We start from the raw sequence: 20,759 nt of genomic DNA, 5'->3' as shown, positions 1-20,759 counted from the left end.
CTGTTCCTACTGTAGATAAACCGATTCCTTGCTGTGAATCGCTTGTAGAAAAAGTGTGGCGTAGACTAGATAATTTTGTGCTCGTAAAAACGTTTTAGAATATCACAAGTACTTTTCTTATATAAGAATTATTAAGAAATCTGTTGCGTCATACTATGTAGAGATGGACGACATCGAAGCTACAATAGTCCGTAATGCTAAATATGAGACACTACAGAAAACGTAAAAAAATATAAATATTAAATAATGAACCTGAATGTTTATTCCCAAATATACAGTGATGGATTAGGCGAGGTGGCCCAGTAGCATGGCCACCGAGGTCATCGGACCTGACTCCATTGGACTTTTATCTGTGGGGTCACTCAAAGTCCGTCGTTTATGCAACACCCATAAACAATGACGACGTCCTATGGGAACGTGTACAGATGTTTCGAGGAAACCCTGGTGTGTACGAACGAATTCGTCAGTGTTGTGTACATCGTGCTCCTGAATGTGTGGAAAATGGAGGAACAACCTTTGAGCATCTGTTATAAAGAAACATCCCTGTCCTTATACTTGGCAATAAAGGCATATATTGAATTAACAGATTTTCTGAAAGAATTGTAATCTGGTTCAGAAATTGCTTGGGAGAAGGAAAACAAACATGAAATGGTCATTAAGCAGAGCGCACATTAGTAGCACAATCTCATCAGTGCCATCTTTAGGACAGGGCAAGTAGACAGCAATCCTGGTACAAAATAAAGATAATGGAAATGTTTGGTTAGGTTCCACAGGTAAAAGGAAAGGACCAATAACTTGATAGGGGTGGCATGAAAAATACAATATTTGTTTTATTTACAATATTACCACAGTCTTAAGCGAAAAACATGTCATATGATACAAAAACAATCACATCATAAAATCTTGACATCTTACTGAATAGCGACCGGCTGCTCAGTTATTCCAATCATGACTCTACCTACGTCCCTACAGCAAAACAAGGATCTACATTGTCTTCCTTCTTTTTGTAGAAAGTCTGTGTGGCTGCACTTCTTCACAAGATTGTGCACTTTTGTCATCGTATGAAAATCTTCTTTTAACTTGTCTTCCTTCCTTCTCCACCTTCTGTGTTATCTTCAACAGCGTCTTCCTATCTGAAGATCTCGTAGGACAATGCTTCTTAGGTAATACTGTGGACCCTTCTGAATTGCTATTATGCTTTCTCTTCTGTGACATTCTGATAGAAGATTCCGTCTTAAATGCACAATCTGATGTAGTTGCCGATTCAGCTGGACTATGTGATGCTGGCTTAACCCCATCTGGAGGAGCAGGACTGTCACTCAACTTCCTTCGCTTCTCCTTTGGCACCTGGGGTATCTGGTGACAAGGAAACAAATGTCACTTCTTGCAATAGTTTTATCAAAACCTTTATCCTTCTTAATAATTATGACTTTCAAAGAAGGAAATGGAAGCAAATGGACAAACAGAACACGTTCGTCAATTAAACTGTTTTCATTCCCTGATTACACGTATTTCATGAGCCTCTTCTACCCTGCTTAAGAGATCTAAGTTGATTATTTAATCCATAAACACAAACTCATGTACTATAATATATAGTCCATGAAAGATGCTGCACACATCATGGGCATTCAAATACTTTAGTTATGGGTTAATTTCCCATCAATGCATTGATGTATGTTCACATTTTCTGTGAAGTCTTTTACCCATGTACATAGAAATTTCTGGCAGGTTAATATCCCCTAATAATAGTTTCTATAGTGAGAAAGAATATATGATACATTGCTAATCAGTTCCATCTTTGTTTAGTGGCACAAATTTGAAATATATGAACTATCATATGCTCATGAAATTTTGCCGGCGATCCAGAGTAGTGTTAATTGTATTTGAAAAACTGCCATAGCAGATAACTGCCTCTATTGGTATCATTACACATAATGTGTTCCTGGAACTGTAAGATGCGTGCATAATTTTCCACGAAAAAAGTCTTACGCTTTGCAAAATACATTATGCACTGGATTTAATCGCTACGCAATATTTCTGTTTTAACTTGCTTATTTTAATTACATGTTTCAAATTATTACTGCGACATGCCGTGTTTTTATTGTCGTAAAGATGGCAGACTCCTCACAGAATTGTAGAGGCTAACAGGTCATCTGTTCAATCAAAATCATATACAAGTAAATATCAAGCGGGGGTCAGTGTTACAGACAGAGAAAATAAACTTTTGGGAATCTGAGATCAGCCTGTCCCAGCGTCGCTTTGCCCACCAGTCGTACATTAGCTACCTTGAGTGTAACCATGAGTCGCCAGAGTAAGAAGATGGTGGTACCTAATTTATGGCATGAACCAGCATGCTACACAAATCTGACACACATACACAGATCAACACAGCTTTGCATTATATAATAATGCCAGTTCTAGGTGCGCAAACATCACACATGTGTCTGCAGTTGTCGACTGTTAATTCCCTTTATTGCTGTATACGACCATGACGAGGAACTTGCAGATGTGTAAAATAAATAATAAGTTCATCTTGTGTATGTTTCAAGGTTGAAAATATATCATCATTTGTTCTGCGAGATGTAACTTAAAAGCACTAATTCCAATATTTGTCTTTGACAGACACAACTTCTGAGAAATTAATACAGCTCAAATACCATAACTTACTGTGCTTGGGCACTCCTCTGACATTTTGCTTGCAGAATTTCCATTACAAATTTTGCCAGAAACACATATGAACATCACAGCAATACCAATATTACAGAAGTCATAAGTAGGGACGTAAATTAAGATATACCAAAACTTTCTTACTATGGTTTTACATGATAAAAAAATTATATTTTGTGGAAAGACGGTGGTAGAATTGAGAACTGGAAAATAGCAGTAATGAAATCGGTCTTCAAATATGGGGACAGAAATGAGAATAAAAATGGCAAAGGAACGTGTACCCTGAGTTCAGCCTGTAAGATCCACGATGAGTTAATGACTAGGCACATGATTACTACATGTTAAGTCTAACTCATTCTCATATTTGTGTTGCATCTTTCAGTTTTACTCTGTAAATGTATAACATTGTCACAAAAAGCAGGCAATTTAATCATTTCAGTACAGATTATCACACGTAAATATGAATTGATTTGGTCTACTTTAAATCTTAGAACACTTTATTCCAGACGACGGCATCTCGATCGCTTTAACGGCAAAATAAACTGCCATTCCATTATGGACACTGTTGGTTTACGTGTGCCGGCGAGGCAAATAAGAGGATTTTCTACTTTTAGTGTGAGCAATGCGCTAAGACAGTCCTTCAGCCAGGTGCGTCATCTCTGCAAATGACGTATGTAAATCTTTGGACGTATTTAGCTTAAACATCGTCTCCATACAGGGCACGTTCTCAATAAGGGAAATTATCTACACAGGTTGTCTTGATAGATGATTTAGCTTGGTTATTTGTTCCTTGTATTTCTTTAATGTTATCCTAGGTGGATTATTTGCTTTAATTTATATTTGTTCATTTAAATTTCTTTGTGTATAATATTGATTCTATTTTGTGTTTGCCTGTATTTGGCTGTTATATTGTACATGTATATGTTTAGTTAATATGTTTGTGTAACATTATTCATTATTATTTTATTATTATTTATGTATTATCAGTGTTTGCCTGTTATTAGCTTCTTGCTGTTGGCAAACACTTACATAAATGAACTGAATTGAATTATGCATCCTTTCAGTGATCAGTGGTAATATATTCTCAAGACCGTCATAACAAATAAACATTTCCAAGACCTCAGGTCCGTTATTTCAATGAAATCCCAGGCTAGAAGCAAGCTATTCCTTAGTCATAAAATATATTTTTCAGGAGTTAACAATCACCGGGTTGTTGTTATTATCGTGGAACACTCACACCACTATACCCATCATATTCGTAATACCTGCCATTCACGCACATAAACCTCCATGGGTATGGCAGTGGGAAAATTTCATCTTACTGCACGCACCACATCAAATACAAGTTAAGGCCTAAAACACACACAAAATCTCAAGGCCGTAGAGTTATCAGCTTCCAACGCCTTTTCCAATGGAAGAACCACAAGAAATAAACCTGTTCTTATATACCACATACTAAACTCAAAGACAAGTAGTAATTGCTCTGACCTTGAAAGTAGTGTCATGCTTCTGCGACGGGGTGACTTCTGGCTGAAGGGGAAGAGCCACGCCCGACTGGTCCCCATTGGTGTTTACATCGACCTTCTCAACTGGACGTGGCCGTTTCCGACAGTACGGCGTGTATGGTGGACGTATGGCTTTTTTTGCTATGTCTGTCCAATTTATGTCCTGCCAGATAAAGCACAAAAATTGACGGTTTGGCCCAGTAAGTCTGACAAGGCAGAAGAGAGAACAACTCGGTTTAAACGACGGAAGAAATACAAGGATTTTGAAATTATGTATCATGCGTGGTCTGTTCTTTATGTTATGCAATAATGCTGCATTTACTGGGAGGGAAGTTTAAGGAGAATTGATCCTACCACAAGTTCTTACGAAACTTAAGGCATGACAAGATATGACAATATATTATGCATATCTTCCTAAAACTTAATTGTGATGCTACTACATAATTCCTGACAGTGACCAGAATGCCAACTGCAGAGTAAATCTGACAAGGCAGAAGTCAGAACAACTCAGTTTAAAAGACACTTGAATTGTACAAGAATTTTGAAATGAAATCTCTTGCATGATTTGTTCTTTGTTATTTCCAATGCTGCATTTACTTGGAGGTTGTCTGAGGGGAACTCATCATACCACAAGGATTTTAATAAGTTATTGGCAAATTTAAGGTTTACATTGACAAGATATGACAATATATTATGCATGTCTTCCTAAAACTTAATTGTGATGCTACTACATAATTCCTGACAGTGTTATGACATTTCTCAACACACAGGTTGTTCTGTTGGGGATGTAAATTACACTTTTCACTTCCTGAATTTTTAAGAGAAAAAATCCAGAACAGCGTCAAAACTCTCAAAACGTGATTTTCTTAGTACATTAAACAGAAAACGCCCAGTTCAGGCCTAAAACATCAACAAACACTCTTGTATGAAAACAGATATGGGGAAGAACTCACATTAAAGAATGGATGGTTCTTGATCTCCAGAGAACCTTCTTTCCCGCAACCCAACCGTTTCTCGGGATCTTTCTCTAACAGTCGGGTCATAAGATCTGCTGCATCTGATGAAAACCATGAATACATTTTTGGTTCTTCATTGAGAATTGCCCTGTGAAAGAAAAGTTCATTCTTGTATTTGGGTCCTTCTATGACAAGTCAATGAATGATGTGGACAACTGTCACAGAATTAAATTACACCTGTCACGCACGAAATCAGACATGTGCGTGTGTGCATGCAATTTCATTATGTTGCAGAAAACACCCGTGTCAGAAATAGCCCAGTCTCTTAAATATCATCTATAAGCAAATGTGTGTCGTTAATGAAGAATACGTACTTTCAATCCAGGTACATTGATACAATAATTTGCAATAATATTTCACATCTGCGCGTTTGACCTGTTTTATCAATTGATGCATTGTAAGCTTAATGCTGTCATCTTCAATTCAGCAGCAGTCTTCCTTCTGAGGCTAATTCTCCACGTTACAAATGTATGTATTTAATTCACTCACATTAAAACAGGGAGTCGTGCATTAGTCACAGACTAATGTGTACAGAACTTCATTCAAAGGAACATAAAGCTCACACGGAAGACAAAGTACTTACTCGTACAGCCAAGCCTTGCACATTATTCCAGGTCCTTTAAAGGGTGTAAACCCCACTATCATATGATACGCCAATATTCCAAAGCTCCACCAGTCAACAGCCTGCAACAATCCAATTCAGTGATTACAGCAACAATCTCTCACTTCAATTTATTCAATCACCCACAGTCATTCACAAGGGTCTCCGGTAACAGAAAATTTTAGTCATGAACAAAATGTGTTGTTCATTTCTTGTGTACAGGTTTACAGAAAGTCTTTCTAAAACAAAGCTCGAGTTTTAATTGCTCATAATTACCTAACTACATATCAAACATCACTGCATCTGGTGCGTCAGTAGTCTTTTGAGAATGTGCTGCGCTCGGCAAAAATATCATGATGCAGCAGTGACAAAGATGGCACACACAACAGAAGAGCTTTTGTTAGCGAAAAGGTTTTACCAGATTGCTAGCCATATCATGGTTCAGCACGAGTTTCGAGTAAATTCTGAGTGCGGGAAACGGCCAAATAGGTCCGCAATAAATAGATTACATAGTACAATTCCCAAACAACTGGGAGAGAGATTCGCAATAAGAATTATATTGTCGGTAAAGGAAGCTGAGTTTGTCTGACTACCGGAAAACATTCATCGTGTTCAGCAAATGTTGGTGTAGATTCCCAGAAAATCCGTAAAATGTCTTTCTCAATAATTGATCTTCGAAGTACGAACAACAAACAGGATAATTCAAGGAGATGTGGAACTGTTCCGGAACAGAATCCAAATGCGGCAAGCAGGTGACTGCAGCACATTCTACTGAGAGGTACTGCCGAAAGTACGAACTCCTTGCAGTTTTTATTTGTGGCTTCAAATCCCTCGGATTACTACACTGCGATGCCTTACGTGGATGCATACTGTTGGTTCAGTTAACAGAGAGAATTAAAACAATAAATTTGCATTGTTAAAGTATAAGATACTTACCATGTCGTGACCTTCACGTTTGATCATTTCAGGTGCCATGTACTCTGCAGTCCCAGTGATTGAGTGTGTACGTTTTTTCTGCCGATAGAGATAACATTGTAAATAAGTGACAGAAACTTGAGACACAAAGTAACTAGTAATTCTGTCTTAGAAATAAAACTTTGAACATGGCTAATATCAAAGACCATCACTGGACACAGTCTTGAGCCAGTTTCGTTCATCCCCTAACCTCAAAACCCACTTTTCCATGATCCCTCTTAATCCTGTATTCGCACCTTCTCAATTATCTTACAAAGTGGCATTTTGAAACACGTATTCCCACCAACGTTCTGTGGCGTATCTTCTGTCCTTACATGTGAGCAATCTCATTTTTCACTTCCCTAACAATATTCAATGAGCTGAATGAACCACAGCCCCTTAAACACTGGTACAAAACAAAGTTTTAATATGTGTGGTCCAATTTCAGGCACCTAAAACCTATCCACTCTTTACAGTTCCAGGACTGTGACTTCTCTCTCTAAAAAAGTTGTCAGTGGAACGACGGTTCCGTAGAATTTGACGTAAATACGTCTAGAAGGAAAGGAAGTTTATATATTGGCTTTATTCTAAATATTTCCTTTATACATGCTTTACATTTGAGTTAAGTTTGATTAAGACATTGCTTATTTAACTTGAATTAGTTACGCTTAAGATGAGTCTGAGGTAGCTGAATGTAATGTAAAGTAATGTAATGTTTTATAGGTAACAAAAATTCCGAGTAAACAGACGACATTCCCTAGGTAACCATTGTTACACATTTTTGTTTCCCTTTTTCATTCTACTTTTTTGCCGAATGACCCTTCCTTATAGACGTATTTACGTCAAAAGAACAAAAGAAAGAACCGCCTGAGAGAAAGTGGGTGACACAGCTCCTAAATCTCCACGCTACATATTCCTCAAGGTAAAAGTACCAACTGAAAAAGAGGATATTAAACTTACCTCTTCATGTGGTTCGAACTGCTTACAAAACCCATAGTCTGCAAGTGCAATATGGCCATCAGAATCAAGCAAGATGTTATTTGGCTTTATATCGCGATGCACGATTCCCATCTGAAAGAAACAAAATAAATTCCTTGCACTGTGGTCATGAAAGATGAGACATGTTTGTTGTTTTTCCATCTTACTGTGGCAGTGAGATACACATCCACTAATTTGCTTTTCTGCTTCATATTGCTATAAGCTGTCCTATGAATGCTATTGATTACATTAATTAGAATTTTAACCATTAAGCAGGCAACTATGACAAATCAAAAATTGTATTTAAGGAACACAATCATCTAAGTTCACTTCCTGTTAGCAGCCATTTCCAGTGTGATGCAGAAATGGAAGCTCTCATACAACTTAAAGCTGGACACCACCCACAAGAGACTTATTCCACCTGTTTGCTCTGCTTTGGTGTTGTTTATTCATATATTAATTACTCTCCCCCATAATTTTAATCTTGCAACATGTTTTTGTTTGGACAATGGACTCCCTAACATCCATCCCCAGACGGATACTCACTGGTGGTACTAATATTTTGAACGCCAATGGCATCAGTAGTATGCAGTTAGTTCAAGAGAATTCCTTTCACATTCAGTATTAAATATAATAGCTGTATACTGTAAATAATTAGCCAAGTTACGGAAGAAAGTAGCGATAGGAATAGCGAAACAGATTGACAAGATTCCAAATCTGTACACTATGAAATGGCGATGTCGGTAAACATTATGATGATGATGTACTTGGCAGAGGGAACGAGCGGCTTAAAGTGGGTTCTAAAGCCTGGTATTCTCAACAAGCACAAAGCCTCAATTTCATTAGTGTTGAGCGAAAGAAGGAGAAAATCGCACATGGATACATTCACAGCATCTGGTTGGTCCAAAACCCAAGGCCCACAAGGGACCCCTAGACCCCTAAGTCCAAAAGGAAACATTTAGAAATATTTCTACAAGTAGTGAAGAAATAAAGTACTGAAAAAATGACAAATTCCGTAGCCGCAGAGTTAATCAAGAAAAGAACTTTTTCCTTTTATACTCCTTTATCATGCGATTTATCCAAGGGGTTCACTCTGACAGTGCTTACCTCATGCAGTGTCTCGATGGCCAGAAGAACTTCCGCAAGGTAAAATCGAGCACTTCTCTCTGAAGGTTTCCTCTTTGTTAAGAGAAACAACAAATCTGTGCCTCCCACGTATTCTGCAACAATAACATGACTTTGTTAATGCTTTTACAGGACACTGAATACTAGCGTTATACATTCAATTACACAACAATGCTGTTGCAAAGTAAAGCTCTGCGGAGGAATGCAAACTGACAGATAGATTAGCAACATGCAACAGACTCTTCCCCCAGCCAGGAAGGTCCTTGCACGTGGAGTTGAAAGCTACAACAAACGTACGTATTGTGTACTCACCCATCACCAAGTTCACATGACTTTCCGACCAGAACGTGTAATGAAGTCCGACCAAAAATGTGGAACCAAGCACTCTTTGTCCTACTTGAATCTCCGTCATAACACTCTGTTCAATATTCTCCTTGTAATCGTCATCGGACGTATCAATTCGTTTCATAGCATATAATTTGCGATCATCACATCCACCCCTCTTACGGACAAGGAACACTTCCGCATATGCTGCAACAGAAACACAGTTATGTATCATCTTGGTATCTGTTCAACAACAGATTGGAAGAAGCTTTTGAAGAAGGCCAGGGCCCACACAGGGCTGTAGAGCCAATGATGATGATAGGGCTCTTATATTTGTAAACTCTTGTTTCATAAAAGAGTGAACTGTACACATACTTTCTGTGTAAGATATGAAAGTAAAGCATTCCCACTATATGCCATGTAGGCGCTTGTGGGGGAGAGGAGGTATTAGGTCCTCATCTTTCTTGACCTTGGCAGTAGATGGGGGTGAGTGGTCAGCATCATGCCCCAGCCACTGTTTACCCCTGGGAAAGGACCCCGGTACCCATTAGATAGGATGGTCTGGATGCAGAGGTTAGAGGAAAGATCCTCTGCCCCCATTGGGGATCAAACCCCAGTCGTCCAGTCCATAGCCATCCCTACTATGTTTCAAAACGTAAACATTTCTCATAAGCATACACCCTTGCTGCAAAATGTCCCTCTTCCCATAATTAACAACTTGGTTTAAACTCTGTCATTTGGAAATTTCTCCACAAATCGGTTTTTGCAGGGCTTCAATGGGTAGTGTTCAACTACAAAAGAAATGTGTTCGGCAGAGTGACGTCGACACCATTTGTACCTACAATAATTCAGTGGCTGATAAAGTAAACAAGAAAATGCACTTTGTACATAACATCTCTGACTCATAGTCATCAATGGGTATCACTGGATAATTTAGTATAAAGTTATCACCAGGGCCGTGGAGTGGAAGTCGGTAAAAATGTACTGACTCTGACATCGACATAAAATCTTAAGAACACTTTCTCTACTGTGTGGGCCACTGGTGGCCTCATGCTTAGAGATGACTCAACAACGCGTTCAGCCACATGGTGTGGGAATAATTCTTTGTAACTTTGGCTCTGGTACCTTAAGAACACAAACCGTCTACAAATCAACAGATTTCTGCAATAAACATTAGACGTATAGTTAAATATAGGTTATAAGTCTAAAAACTAGCCTGATGATTCACGTGGTGGTGATGAAATATCTTGTGGTACCATTTACCATTTTAGTAGGTTTACTATTATTAATATTTACTAGAGGCTAGTAGACAAGTGGGGCTAGAAGTAAATTCAGAAAAAACTAAGTACATGTTAGTAACACGTCATCAGAAGACAGGCGGGCAAAATTATCTTAGGGTGGCTAATAAATCCTTTGAAAGGGTTACAAAGTTCAAATATTTAGGAACAACAATAACAAATCAAAATGATACTTGTGAGGAAGTTAGGAGGAGACTAAATTCCAGAAATGCTTGCTACTTCTCAGTCCAAAATATCTTGTCTTCCCGTCTGATTTCTAAGAACCTGAAAATTAAAGTATACAAAACAATAATCTTGCCTGTTGTTTTGTATGGGTGCGAAACATGGTCTCTCACTCAGAGGGAGGAACACAGATTGCAGGTGTTTGAGAATCAGGTGTTGAGGAGGATATTTGGGCCTAAGAGGGAATACGATGGGACGTGGAGAAAACTGCACAATGACGAGCTTAAAAATCTGTACTGCTCCCCCAGTATTATGAGGGTGATTAAGTAGAGAAGAATGAGATGGGCGGGACATGTAGCGCGCATGGATGGGACAAGAGGTGTGCACCGGGTACTGGTTGGGAAACCTGAAGGGAAGAGACCGCTGGGGAGACCTAGACGTAGATGGGAGGATAATCTCAGGCAGGATCTATGGGAGATAGGAGTTGAAGGAAACTGGATTTTGTTGGCCCAGGACAGGGTCCGGTGGAGGGCTTTGGTTAATTCGGTGATGAACCTTCGGGTTTGGTAAGCCATCTAGTTAGTTAGTTACCATTATTAATACATATTGAGCTTTTAATAAGCAGGCGGATTCAGAGACTGAATCAGAGTCAGTCTGCTTAAGAACTGTGTTAGTGACTATGTCCTTAAATAAATGCATCCATGACAACAGTAAAGAACATCAGTGTGGTTCATGCATTTCTTTCATAAGGGTTCATAGCGTCAGGTTCACGTTTCATTAGCAGAGAAATTCGAAGATAATTAGCTAATTATTAAAAGGAAGTTGTACTTACCACCTTTTCCTAGACATCCTCCCATCTTGAAGTCTTTTACGGTGACACATTTGGGAATTTCTTCTTCGTCTGTAACGAAATATCATATGTACAGGCATTGCATAAAGCACCATTATTTTACACACATTATTAAAATAACGTTACTTTATTTGACGACCCGAGACAACACCCTCATTAGATTGGGTATACATACAAAGTGTGTTCAATCACAATACAAATTTCCAAGCAGAACCTGTTCTTTGTATTTATAATGTGTAACTCAGGTTTAACAAAACTTTTTATACATGACCACACCAGTTCCCAGAATATTGCAGTATTATGCCAGGTATCTATGCATCCGGTCTTCACACAGCTGTGTGTACAATCTACTCTCTCAATCCATAAGTTGAGTTTCATTATCACTGACATGATGTCAATGAATTCATTCTTTTCTAATTGACTACTTCATATTATTTCGTTATTTTCCATGTTCCAAGACTGATAATTTTCATAGTATAAACTATAAAAAACCTAGACAATACACTCCACGTTTTCTTAAAACTCGAGCACTGACACGAAATTAAAGCCATCTTAAACAAAAAAGGCATTTGGGAATAAATCAAATACATTACCACCACTACAGGTACTTCTGATATTATACACTTTCTCGATGAGTATGTCAGTTTATCTTTAAACTTTCCTCTTCTGCTCTGTTAGTTTTCAACTTGAATACGGACATAAACCAAGCAACGAATGGGACCTGTTGCCTTTACAATTCCTCAATCAGGTGATTGTAAGTAACTCAAACAATATCCGGAATAAAAATTGTTTATAAATTCTAGTTAATAACGAAGAAAGAAACTGTTGCGCTTACAGCAGCAAAGAAAGTCAGATTATAAAACTTGGAACTGCGACGTAATGGCAGACCTGTTAAACGCCATATTCAACACCACAACCAACTTCGTAGAACAGAATACTTCATAACATTAATATAATTTTGTTATATTACACTCTACAGACCCTGATAATTTTTGATGGCAAAGAAGACGAGAAGTGACACAGTTCGTAGTAACTTGAATACCGACACGAAATTATAATCCTTAAAGCACAATCAGAAATAAAGATGGAAATAAAATAAAAATATCACCGCAACTTAAGCTACTTCCCATGTTGCCTGTACTACTTACTCTGATTTGACGTGGAAGCCATTCTGTATTTTGAAAATAATGTTTTCAGCTCGTCTCTTACTCACTATTACAAACGTACTTCTCTCTGCTTCTAGAACTTCTCTATCACCCGAAACTCTATCAACAAACACTTCTACAGCAACGAACAGGTTACTAATGCGTTTGCAATAAAAACCAACCAACCAAAAGCTAACTGAGGGCGGAGTCCTGCGCAAGCGCAAGCATCGTCCCTACCAATGATCTTCCGTTACAACAATGTTTAAATATGGTCCGACAACAATGGTCAGCTTTTATACGAACTCCTGCGTGCATTGTTGTTACCTAAGAAACTGATTGTTGCGTCATCCGTTTACTCGGCATTGTTGTGTTTCATAACTGCCGTCAACAATCTGCTTTTGTTATTGCGGAAAGAGCTGAGCTGTGAATCGCTTGTAGAAGAAGTGCGTTGTAGACTACATAATTTTATGCTGTTAAAAAGTTTTAGAATATCACAACTACTTATCCTATATAAGAATTATTAAGAAATCTTTTGCTGCGTTTGTGTGTTGCGTCATACTATGTAGAGATGGATGACATCGAAGCTAAAATAGTCCGTAATGCTGAATATATGAGACACTACAGAAAACATAAAAAAATATAAATATTAAATAAAGAACCTGAACGTTTATTCCCAAATATACAGTGATGGATTGGGCACGGTGGCCCAGTAGTATGGCCACCGAGGTCATCGGACCTGACTCCATTGGACTTTTATCTGTGGGGTCACTCAAAGTCCGTCGTTTATGCAACACCCATAAACAATGACGGCCTATGGGAACGTGTACAGATGATTCGAGGAAACCCTGGTGTGTACAAACGAATTCGTCAGTGTTGTGTACGTCGTACTCCTGAATGTGTGGAAAATGGAGGAGCAACCTTTGAGCATGTTATAAAGAAACATCCCTGTCTTTACACTTGGCAATAAAGGCATATATTGAATGAACAGATTTTCTGAAAGAATTGTAATCTGGTTCAGAAATTGCTTGGGAGAAGGAAAACAAACACGAAATGGTCATTAAGCAGAATGCACATTAGTAGCACAATCTCATCAGTGCCAACTTTAGTACAGGCCAAGTAGACAGCAATCCTGGTACAGAATAAAGATAATGGAAATGTTTGGTTAGGTTCCACAGGTAAAAGGAAAGGACCAATAACTTGATAGGGGTGGCATGAAAAATACAATATTTGTTTTATTTACAACATTACCACAGTCTTAAGCGAAAAACATGTCATATGATACAAAAAGAATCACATCATAAAATCTTGACATCTTACTGAATAGCGACCGGCTGCTCAGTTATTCCAATAAATGACTCTACCTACGTCCCTACAGCAAAACAAGGATCTACATTGTCTTCCTTCTTTTTGTAGAAAGTCTGTGTGGCACAACTAAAGAATCTTTTAAAATGTGGTGCTCTCACTTCTACTATACCAAGTTTTACTTTGCAATTAGTATTCTGGTACATATTAGTAATGTTTGTGCTTCGTCCTACAGGGCATAAACTGGGGCGACGTGTCAAAAAGGCAGTTACGGATGCCACATTCTCTGGATTTTGAGTGGGAGGGCGTCAGTGACATTAAACATCTTGGAGAGGACGAGGTGTCATTTCTGTCGCCAGGCGATAAGAGTGGCAACAACGAGGTGAGGGAAAGTGATTTGTCTGAAGTTCTGTTATGATTTGCATAGCAATAAGGTTTATTAGCAGTGCCAAATGTTGCACTATACCAACTATAACGCTTTTACGGTCTTAAAATGTAATGATGTTGTGTTTGTCCTAAGGCCTTGGCTAGTATTTGCGTGTGTGAATGTGTATTGTTTTATTGTAACTGACATCTTCACATTCCCAAAAGACATTCCTTGCTCTTGACATCCCGTCACTTTTAGTTTGGGTGGGTGGGGTGGATTGAATTCATGTGCTGAGGATAGGGTCCAGTGGCTGACTTACGAACAGAATGAAGAATTTTCAGGTTTCATAAAAGCAAAGCATTTTTATTAGCTGATCTAATATTAGTTTCTCAGGAAGGAGACTGTTCCACGGAGTTAGTTTATTATGGGCCAAAATAGAAACAAATATAAGTGCATATATTATTACCAATTTAGATCACAAAAATTGGTTAATACAGAATGAACCAAAATGTTTCAGTGGTTTGTGTCTTTGAATATAGTAAACTAAAGAAAGAAAGAAGGAAACAGCAGAAATTAAATTTCAAAACTTTATTAAACTCCTGTAACAACAAACACTGCAGAGTTAAGTGGGAAATTTTAACATGGAGTAGCAGGACATTGAGATAAATGACTCACAATCATCTGCAGTGAACTGAAGTAAGGTAACTCAAAGAATTTTGAGATGTAGGTCTGTAAGTCAATTGTTCACAGAGTGAAAGTTGCTTCTGAATCACAGCATCCCAAAGACGTAATTTCTGGTTGATGACTCTCAGAATACAAAATGAGATGAACAGAGCATGTACAAAATTAATTTTCATTGCCTTAAAATTTTTTGGTACATAGTCCCATTATCATAATCTCTTAATTAAGACATCTTTTTTATTTAACACAATGGCAGGTGTCCTTTCTTTGTTTCTTTCTTGTTTCCTTCATCCCATGCCTTATTCTACACCCTGTTTTTTGAAGGAGACAGCCTTGTTGCAGTGTTATTAGAAAGGCTGACTGTCAGCTAGCTCTTAGTGTGTTAATGCATCACATATACAGTGGCAGCACTGTATCTACATACTAAGCTCTTGAAAGAAGAGCAGCATTACTTTACTGTTTACATTTTATCATCTTCTTTTAATAAGACATACTTTATTATCTCATCAACATCATATTAGGTAAGTTCCAGTACATTTGAATTTACTTGATAATTTTTTAATTTTGTTATTGGTATTGCAGGCATGCTCTTACATCAATCCAGGCTTGAAGGCTAATGGATCGCACTGAAGAAGAAATTCTCGGCAATTCTGAAGTTTTGGCTCCTTCCGTTTATTGGAATTGAGCTTGTAACATAACCAATTTTATATTTATTTTAATTTTGTACAATAAATGATATTTACCATTGAAACATACACTTGAATATAAACAGATTATTGGATAAACAGCTACATGTTTAACCATTTTTATAATTTTTAAGTTTTTCCAAAATATATTCTTATATCTGTGTGTGTGTCATCAGTTGACTGTCGCAGTAGTATGCAGCAATGAAGACAATTATGTGACATTACTAAATACTTGTAGGAAAACTATTGCAGTTAGAACTCCATTCTTCACAGGCTGCATCCATCAGACTAAGACGCAAAACATTCAGAATCAGTTCCTTTGCAATTTTCAATCCACTCGAACTGTCAGCAAATTACTGTAGTTGAGGCAACATGCTTTATTTCCTATGGCACCGTGTTTTGGCTTCCTCAGGAACACAAAGGGGATGGGTGGAAAGCCTGGAAACAAAACTACAATGTTAAGGGAATCATTCTTTAAAAGGAATTGTTTCCAATATATCGTGGTATGAAGGATTATCAAGAGGGGCAAAAGTTGCGCCGATCACAAGTAGTGAAGGCAGAGGCAGACACATGATGGGTTGAATAACTGCAAAGAAACTGCTGCTGACACTCAGGAACATGCGAGTTAATACAAAAGAACACCTTACATAAAATGAATGCACTTCTCATAATAAACAATGCTCGAGAAGCAAACAATACTTGCTGAAACAGAACACAGCAGAAATGTAATTAAGAGTGCAGTAGTTCCAGTGATCTTTTGTTGCTAAGTACTCACTTACCATTCTGTCAGTAAATGACTTTCTGGGTTACCTCTTAGATGGTTTAAGTGAGCAGGTATTTTTTATTTTAATATTGGTATACAGTAAATATCTCTCTGTATTCATTTTACCTCTACTTAAGTGTTGCAATTTTATAGTTCTTGGAAGGTGTTGATGGCAGAAGCAGACCTCTGGATGGAGGAACTTGATATAACGATACCAAGTGTTTCGCTTTGTTCCCTCTAGAAAGATCTGAAGATTTTCTGGTCATTAGATACTAAAATGCGGTGAAATCTATGACTGATATGCTGATGGTAATAATGAATGGACACTGCAAAAGGTGCCATAATACTGCAATGTTGTCTGCTGTTATACCATAATTAAATAATGTTTCAATGAAATTCCAGTAATTAAAAATATTTCTTTGTACGTCAAGAGTCCGTTCGACTCTATCACGGAGATATTTAGTGACTTCGTAATAGATAGAGACGAAAATCTTGGTGGCTTTGGTTGCTCTCCTCTGAGTTGTAGCGCCGTGCAGTGTGGAAGAAGCTTACCAAGGTTTAAGTGGTCCTTGCTGCCTTCATCATCGCCTTGTTCATAAAGGCAGCAAGGACATATGAAATCTTGGTAAACCTGTCGGACCCAGCGCTTTGAAATCGTAATACCCAACTTAGTGTCTTAAGCCGGCCATTCACGATCGCTCCATTCGTCCAAATGGCGCGGTGTCGCTCCAAAATTGTACTGTGAATGCGGAAACTCAAGTCCATTGGCGTGGCGCGGTGGGCTCGTTTGGATATTCTGTCGAGCCATAATCCATCCGATCGCTCCATCACTCCATCGCGCCATCGTATCGTGAGTGGCGGAAACGTGGTCCATTCTCATGCCAGTCTGCCACGAGCCTTCGTCCAGTCAAGTCGAAAGTTGTATAATGTCGGGGCGTGATTTCGTTATTGATGTTATTGATAAATATAGAGAGTTGCCATGTATTTTACAAATAAGTTAAAATATATTATGAGACATGTTTCGCCTCTTAAGTGGCATCATCAGTCATGTGATTCACGAACTAATTGAAACTAATTAAATGTAAAAAAATAATTACATTTAGAAACTAATTAAATTTTAACAAATATAGTAATAATCCTGACCTTACCTTAAGGTATCCTTTCAAACACTGCAGTATTGCCCTGCAAGTCTCGGGGATAATTACTCCTAAACGTTGTGGAGAAGTAGCTGTCACATACTTCAGTTCTTCATAGTTCATGCCTGAAGCCAAAAATCTCAAAGTCGCTGACAATCTTTCATGAGGACTGATGCATTGTCTCATATTCGTGTCCTGTTTTTGTATCACAGGCGTGACTAGCCCCAATAAGCGGAAATAAGCACACTCATCCATTCGTAAATAGTTTCTCCAGTCTGACGGCTCCAAACTCAGTTCACTAATTAAATTGACGTGACTTAAATTGCTTCTATTTAAGAGCCATTGCTTTGACCACTTTCGTTTTGGTTTTTTCCTTTTAATATACAGGCATACTGCCGTAGCTAGTACCAATTCTTCGTCCATCGCAAACACCACGCACTTCACAGAGGGACAACAAACCGCGACTGGCCTGACGCGACCGTGAATGTAGTACCTCTTTGGACGACATCCGTTTGGACGTCATCCATTCGGATGTCATCCATCTGGAGCGATCGTGAATGGCGGCCTTTACGTTGGCAATAGTATCCTGCCACACTGCTGACTGTTTCCGAGAGCACTCTGGTGGCAAGAACAGTTGGAAACACCTGCTATTTGGCCCAACCATTTAGTTTAGCTGCTTCACTGCAGCCATTACGGTGCTTTGAAGATTTCTAACCTAACCGTTAAAGTTTAAGGCATTTTCTGCTGTCTTTCTGCCTTCTTTAATTCTGTGTTTGAATTTGAAGAGAATATAAAAGACAGCTTCAGCTAAACTCTCGCCTTTTCTTTTTTTTTTTACCTTTCCCTCCCTCCCGTGTCGTGGTGATAGAGCAGTATTCGAACTTCGTGTTAGTTTACTAGCTCTCACCCAGAGTAAATTGCTCGACCTGCAAACGCGCCTGATTCTTTCCATAATCTGGTGCTAAGGAAGAGCATACACACCCATTCTCTTATTTTTATATGTGTTGTATTTATGTGCATTATGTATATGTGTTGTATTTATGTACATTATGTATTTGCCAGTAAAATGTAACAATTTAATCAAAGCAAGGAAGTTCGTTACTGCCACTAAAGTTTGTGTGTTATATTAAAGCCAAATAACTTTGAGAGAAACTGCTCCAGTGCCACTTTGTCCACCACAAATCTCCAGGATGATCTGACATGCGACTGGTATGAGAGCCAAGACAAAGTTTTTTCAATGATAAAACCTTGCACATTCTCTGGATGATGCTAAATTCTTAATCCACTTTCAAAGCAATAGCATAAAATAAGTATAGATATGCAATGAGTACACCAAACTAGACGTCTGTTTTCAGATCATATCATGTATTGAAACCTTATTAAATAAATATGAAAAGGGTAATGGTTATTGTTTTCAGTTGTGTGGCTAGTAGTGTGCTACTAGTCTGCTAAAATTTGAGGAATACGTGATGTTTTCTCATCTGCTTTCCATACAATCTTTACTGTTTGCTTGAATGTGGCTTTATCAATTATGCAGCCTGACTGCTACACCATTTGATCACATTTTCATGCACTAGAGGAGCAGAATGTTTCATCACTAGACCAGATGTTCCAGCCTTCGCATTCATGCTTGCTTCAGAGCGAAGAAAAAAAGAGAAATTACCCTTTAAGCACAGAATGACTGTGGCTCAGTTGAGGTGTGTTGTGTCCAGGTACTTCTCCTTTCACAAAAGATTCTTGTAATGATGGCAAATTAGCCCCTTTGTTTTAAGAATATTATTTTTGTTATCCACTTAATAATGGATGAAACTTCTTAATAAATTTATCACAGATCTTAGGCTGTGAATGTTAACAAGTTTTACTCAAATTCTTAGATCTGTTCATTTCCTCTTTTGCAACACGTTACACTAATTCCAGAACATGTTCTTACACACACACACACACATCAGTTATGAATAAGATGACATTTGTTCAGAAACTCAAAGCAGAATCACGTGATACGGATGCTGTGTATACAATTACGTCTCCACGGAGTACCCTGACAATGAAACAACGTATTACACACGATAGGAAAAACACCAATACATACATTAATGATTCTTGAGATCACTCTGTTTAGTGCACATACACACACAGAAACATGGACACTGTCCATATTACATGCTCAAATGTCTCTTCAGATGACTCCACTGACTGAATGATCTGTCACACGCATCACAGGATATCGATGTAAGAAAACATGATTCTTCAGACAACTCTTCCAAGTGAAAGATTTATTACACACTTCACAGGAATATGGCTGCTCACCACTATGTACAAGTTTATGTATCTTCAAATCTTGATTCCGTCGGAACGACTTATTGCACACGTTACAGGTATATGGACGCTCTCTACTATGTGTGCCAACAGAATGTTTTACTGCATACAACACAGGAATAGGGATGTCCCCCATCATGCTTAAGTTCATGTTCATTCTGAGGACTCTGCTGAAGAAAAGAGAAATGAATTGTGATAAAGAATGAGTTTGAAAGCAACATGTTAGGTTTTTCTACCAAATCCCATTACATGACCAAAATTTAGTGGAACGTGTGCAAGAATTTGAAGTCCACATCGCAGTTTACAACAGTTAATTCACTGAGGTATGTGAAGTAATCTGGAGCCCCTGACCTCAAACTTCAGCCCCCAATTTAACATCATACTCAAACAATAAATGCCAAGTCACTCAAGTCATGTTGGTTCTTACTCTGTACCAGGTTGGATCTGAATTCCATACTAAACACATTTTTTTACACAGTGGGATAGCTACATGTAAATTTGCTGGTTCAATCACTTGACGGCTACTTATAGCAAGAAATTAAATATTTTGTAGCCTTGAATTCAACCCATGGTCTTCAATCACATAATGTGTTCTAACTTTGAATGGTAGGTCACTGTATTAAAAGGTAAGCACACAAACTTGGCAAATATATTACTCTAGGTGCAGTGGGATACGAAGATGTCAATTTGCTAGTTCATTTAGTTCCTTGATACTTGTAACAAAAAGGTGGGTTTCTTGTCAGACCTGAACACTGATACATATCAAATGGACTCCTGAATGACAGCATGGTACTTATGAGGTTCAAAAAAAAATTTCCCTAATGCTGGGAATAGAAGAAAAGTCACTTATGCCAACTATCCCTGGATTCTCATCCTATATCAT

General features: G+C 38.2%; 1 protein-coding gene and 2 long non-coding RNA genes across 10 annotated transcripts; 2 read left to right on the top strand and 1 right to left on the bottom strand.

Moving 5' to 3' along the window:
* Nucleotides 1–805: 805 nt before the first annotated feature.
* Nucleotides 806–17,897, bottom strand: LOC147874325 (serine/threonine-protein kinase Sgk2-like). 4 transcript variants are annotated; one of them, XM_087345495.1, is made up of 10 exons: nucleotides 17,573–17,897; nucleotides 11,463–11,531; nucleotides 9,159–9,377; nucleotides 8,829–8,941; nucleotides 7,704–7,814; nucleotides 6,726–6,803; nucleotides 5,772–5,872; nucleotides 5,126–5,276; nucleotides 4,156–4,335; nucleotides 806–1,356 (listed from the first exon to the last, which is right to left on the bottom strand). In XM_087345495.1, exons 2-10 carry the CDS (start codon nucleotides 11,485–11,487, stop codon nucleotides 985–987), a joined length of 1,350 nt encoding a protein of 449 aa, XP_087201621.1. In that variant the 5' UTR covers nucleotides 11,488–11,531; nucleotides 17,573–17,897; the 3' UTR covers nucleotides 806–984. The 4 variants fall into 4 exon arrangements, with proteins under 4 accessions (XP_087201621.1, XP_087201618.1, XP_087201620.1 ...); XM_087345492.1 differs by lacking the exon at nucleotides 17,573–17,897 and adding an exon at nucleotides 12,629–12,794; XM_087345494.1 differs by lacking the exon at nucleotides 17,573–17,897 and adding an exon at nucleotides 12,316–12,429.
* On the top strand, nucleotides 12,160–15,730 carry LOC147874326 (uncharacterized). Of its 5 annotated transcripts, none has more exons than XR_015534277.1 (3): nucleotides 12,160–12,234; nucleotides 14,163–14,309; nucleotides 15,558–15,730. It is a non-coding gene; the product is annotated as an uncharacterized LOC147874326 (long non-coding RNA). The 5 variants fall into 5 exon arrangements; XR_015534279.1 differs by lacking the exon at nucleotides 12,160–12,234 and adding an exon at nucleotides 12,880–13,068; XR_015534278.1 differs by lacking the exon at nucleotides 12,160–12,234 and adding an exon at nucleotides 13,125–13,473.
* A 220-nt stretch (nucleotides 17,898–18,117) lies between the features above and the next one.
* Nucleotides 18,118–20,094, top strand: LOC147874324 (uncharacterized). Its single transcript, XR_015534301.1, has 2 exons — nucleotides 18,118–19,272; nucleotides 19,741–20,094. It is a non-coding gene; the product is annotated as an uncharacterized LOC147874324 (long non-coding RNA).
* Nucleotides 20,095–20,759: the final 665 nt, after the last annotated feature.

This window comes from Zootermopsis nevadensis, unplaced genomic scaffold (genome assembly GCF_977971745.1).
Source record: "Zootermopsis nevadensis isolate Lab colony 2312 unplaced genomic scaffold, Znev_1.0 Znev_ptg000009l, whole genome shotgun sequence".
Taxonomy (NCBI): Eukaryota; Metazoa; Arthropoda; class Insecta; order Blattodea; family Termopsidae; genus Zootermopsis; species Zootermopsis nevadensis.
The sequence above is the reverse complement of the archived record's forward strand: the minus strand, read 5'-3'. Positions and strand labels throughout refer to the sequence as shown.

Coding starts and splice junctions, on each gene's coding strand:
- LOC147874325 (XM_087345492.1), bottom strand. CDS start 12,650: ATGGCTTCCACGTCAAATCAGA. Junction 6,804..7,703: donor AGTTCGAACCACATGAAGAG/GTAAGTTTAATA, acceptor CTCTATCGGCAG/AAAAAACGTACACACTCAAT. Junction 5,277..5,771: donor TGCAAGGCTTGGCTGTACGA/GTAAGTACTTTG, acceptor TTTCTTTCACAG/GGCAATTCTCAATGAAGAAC.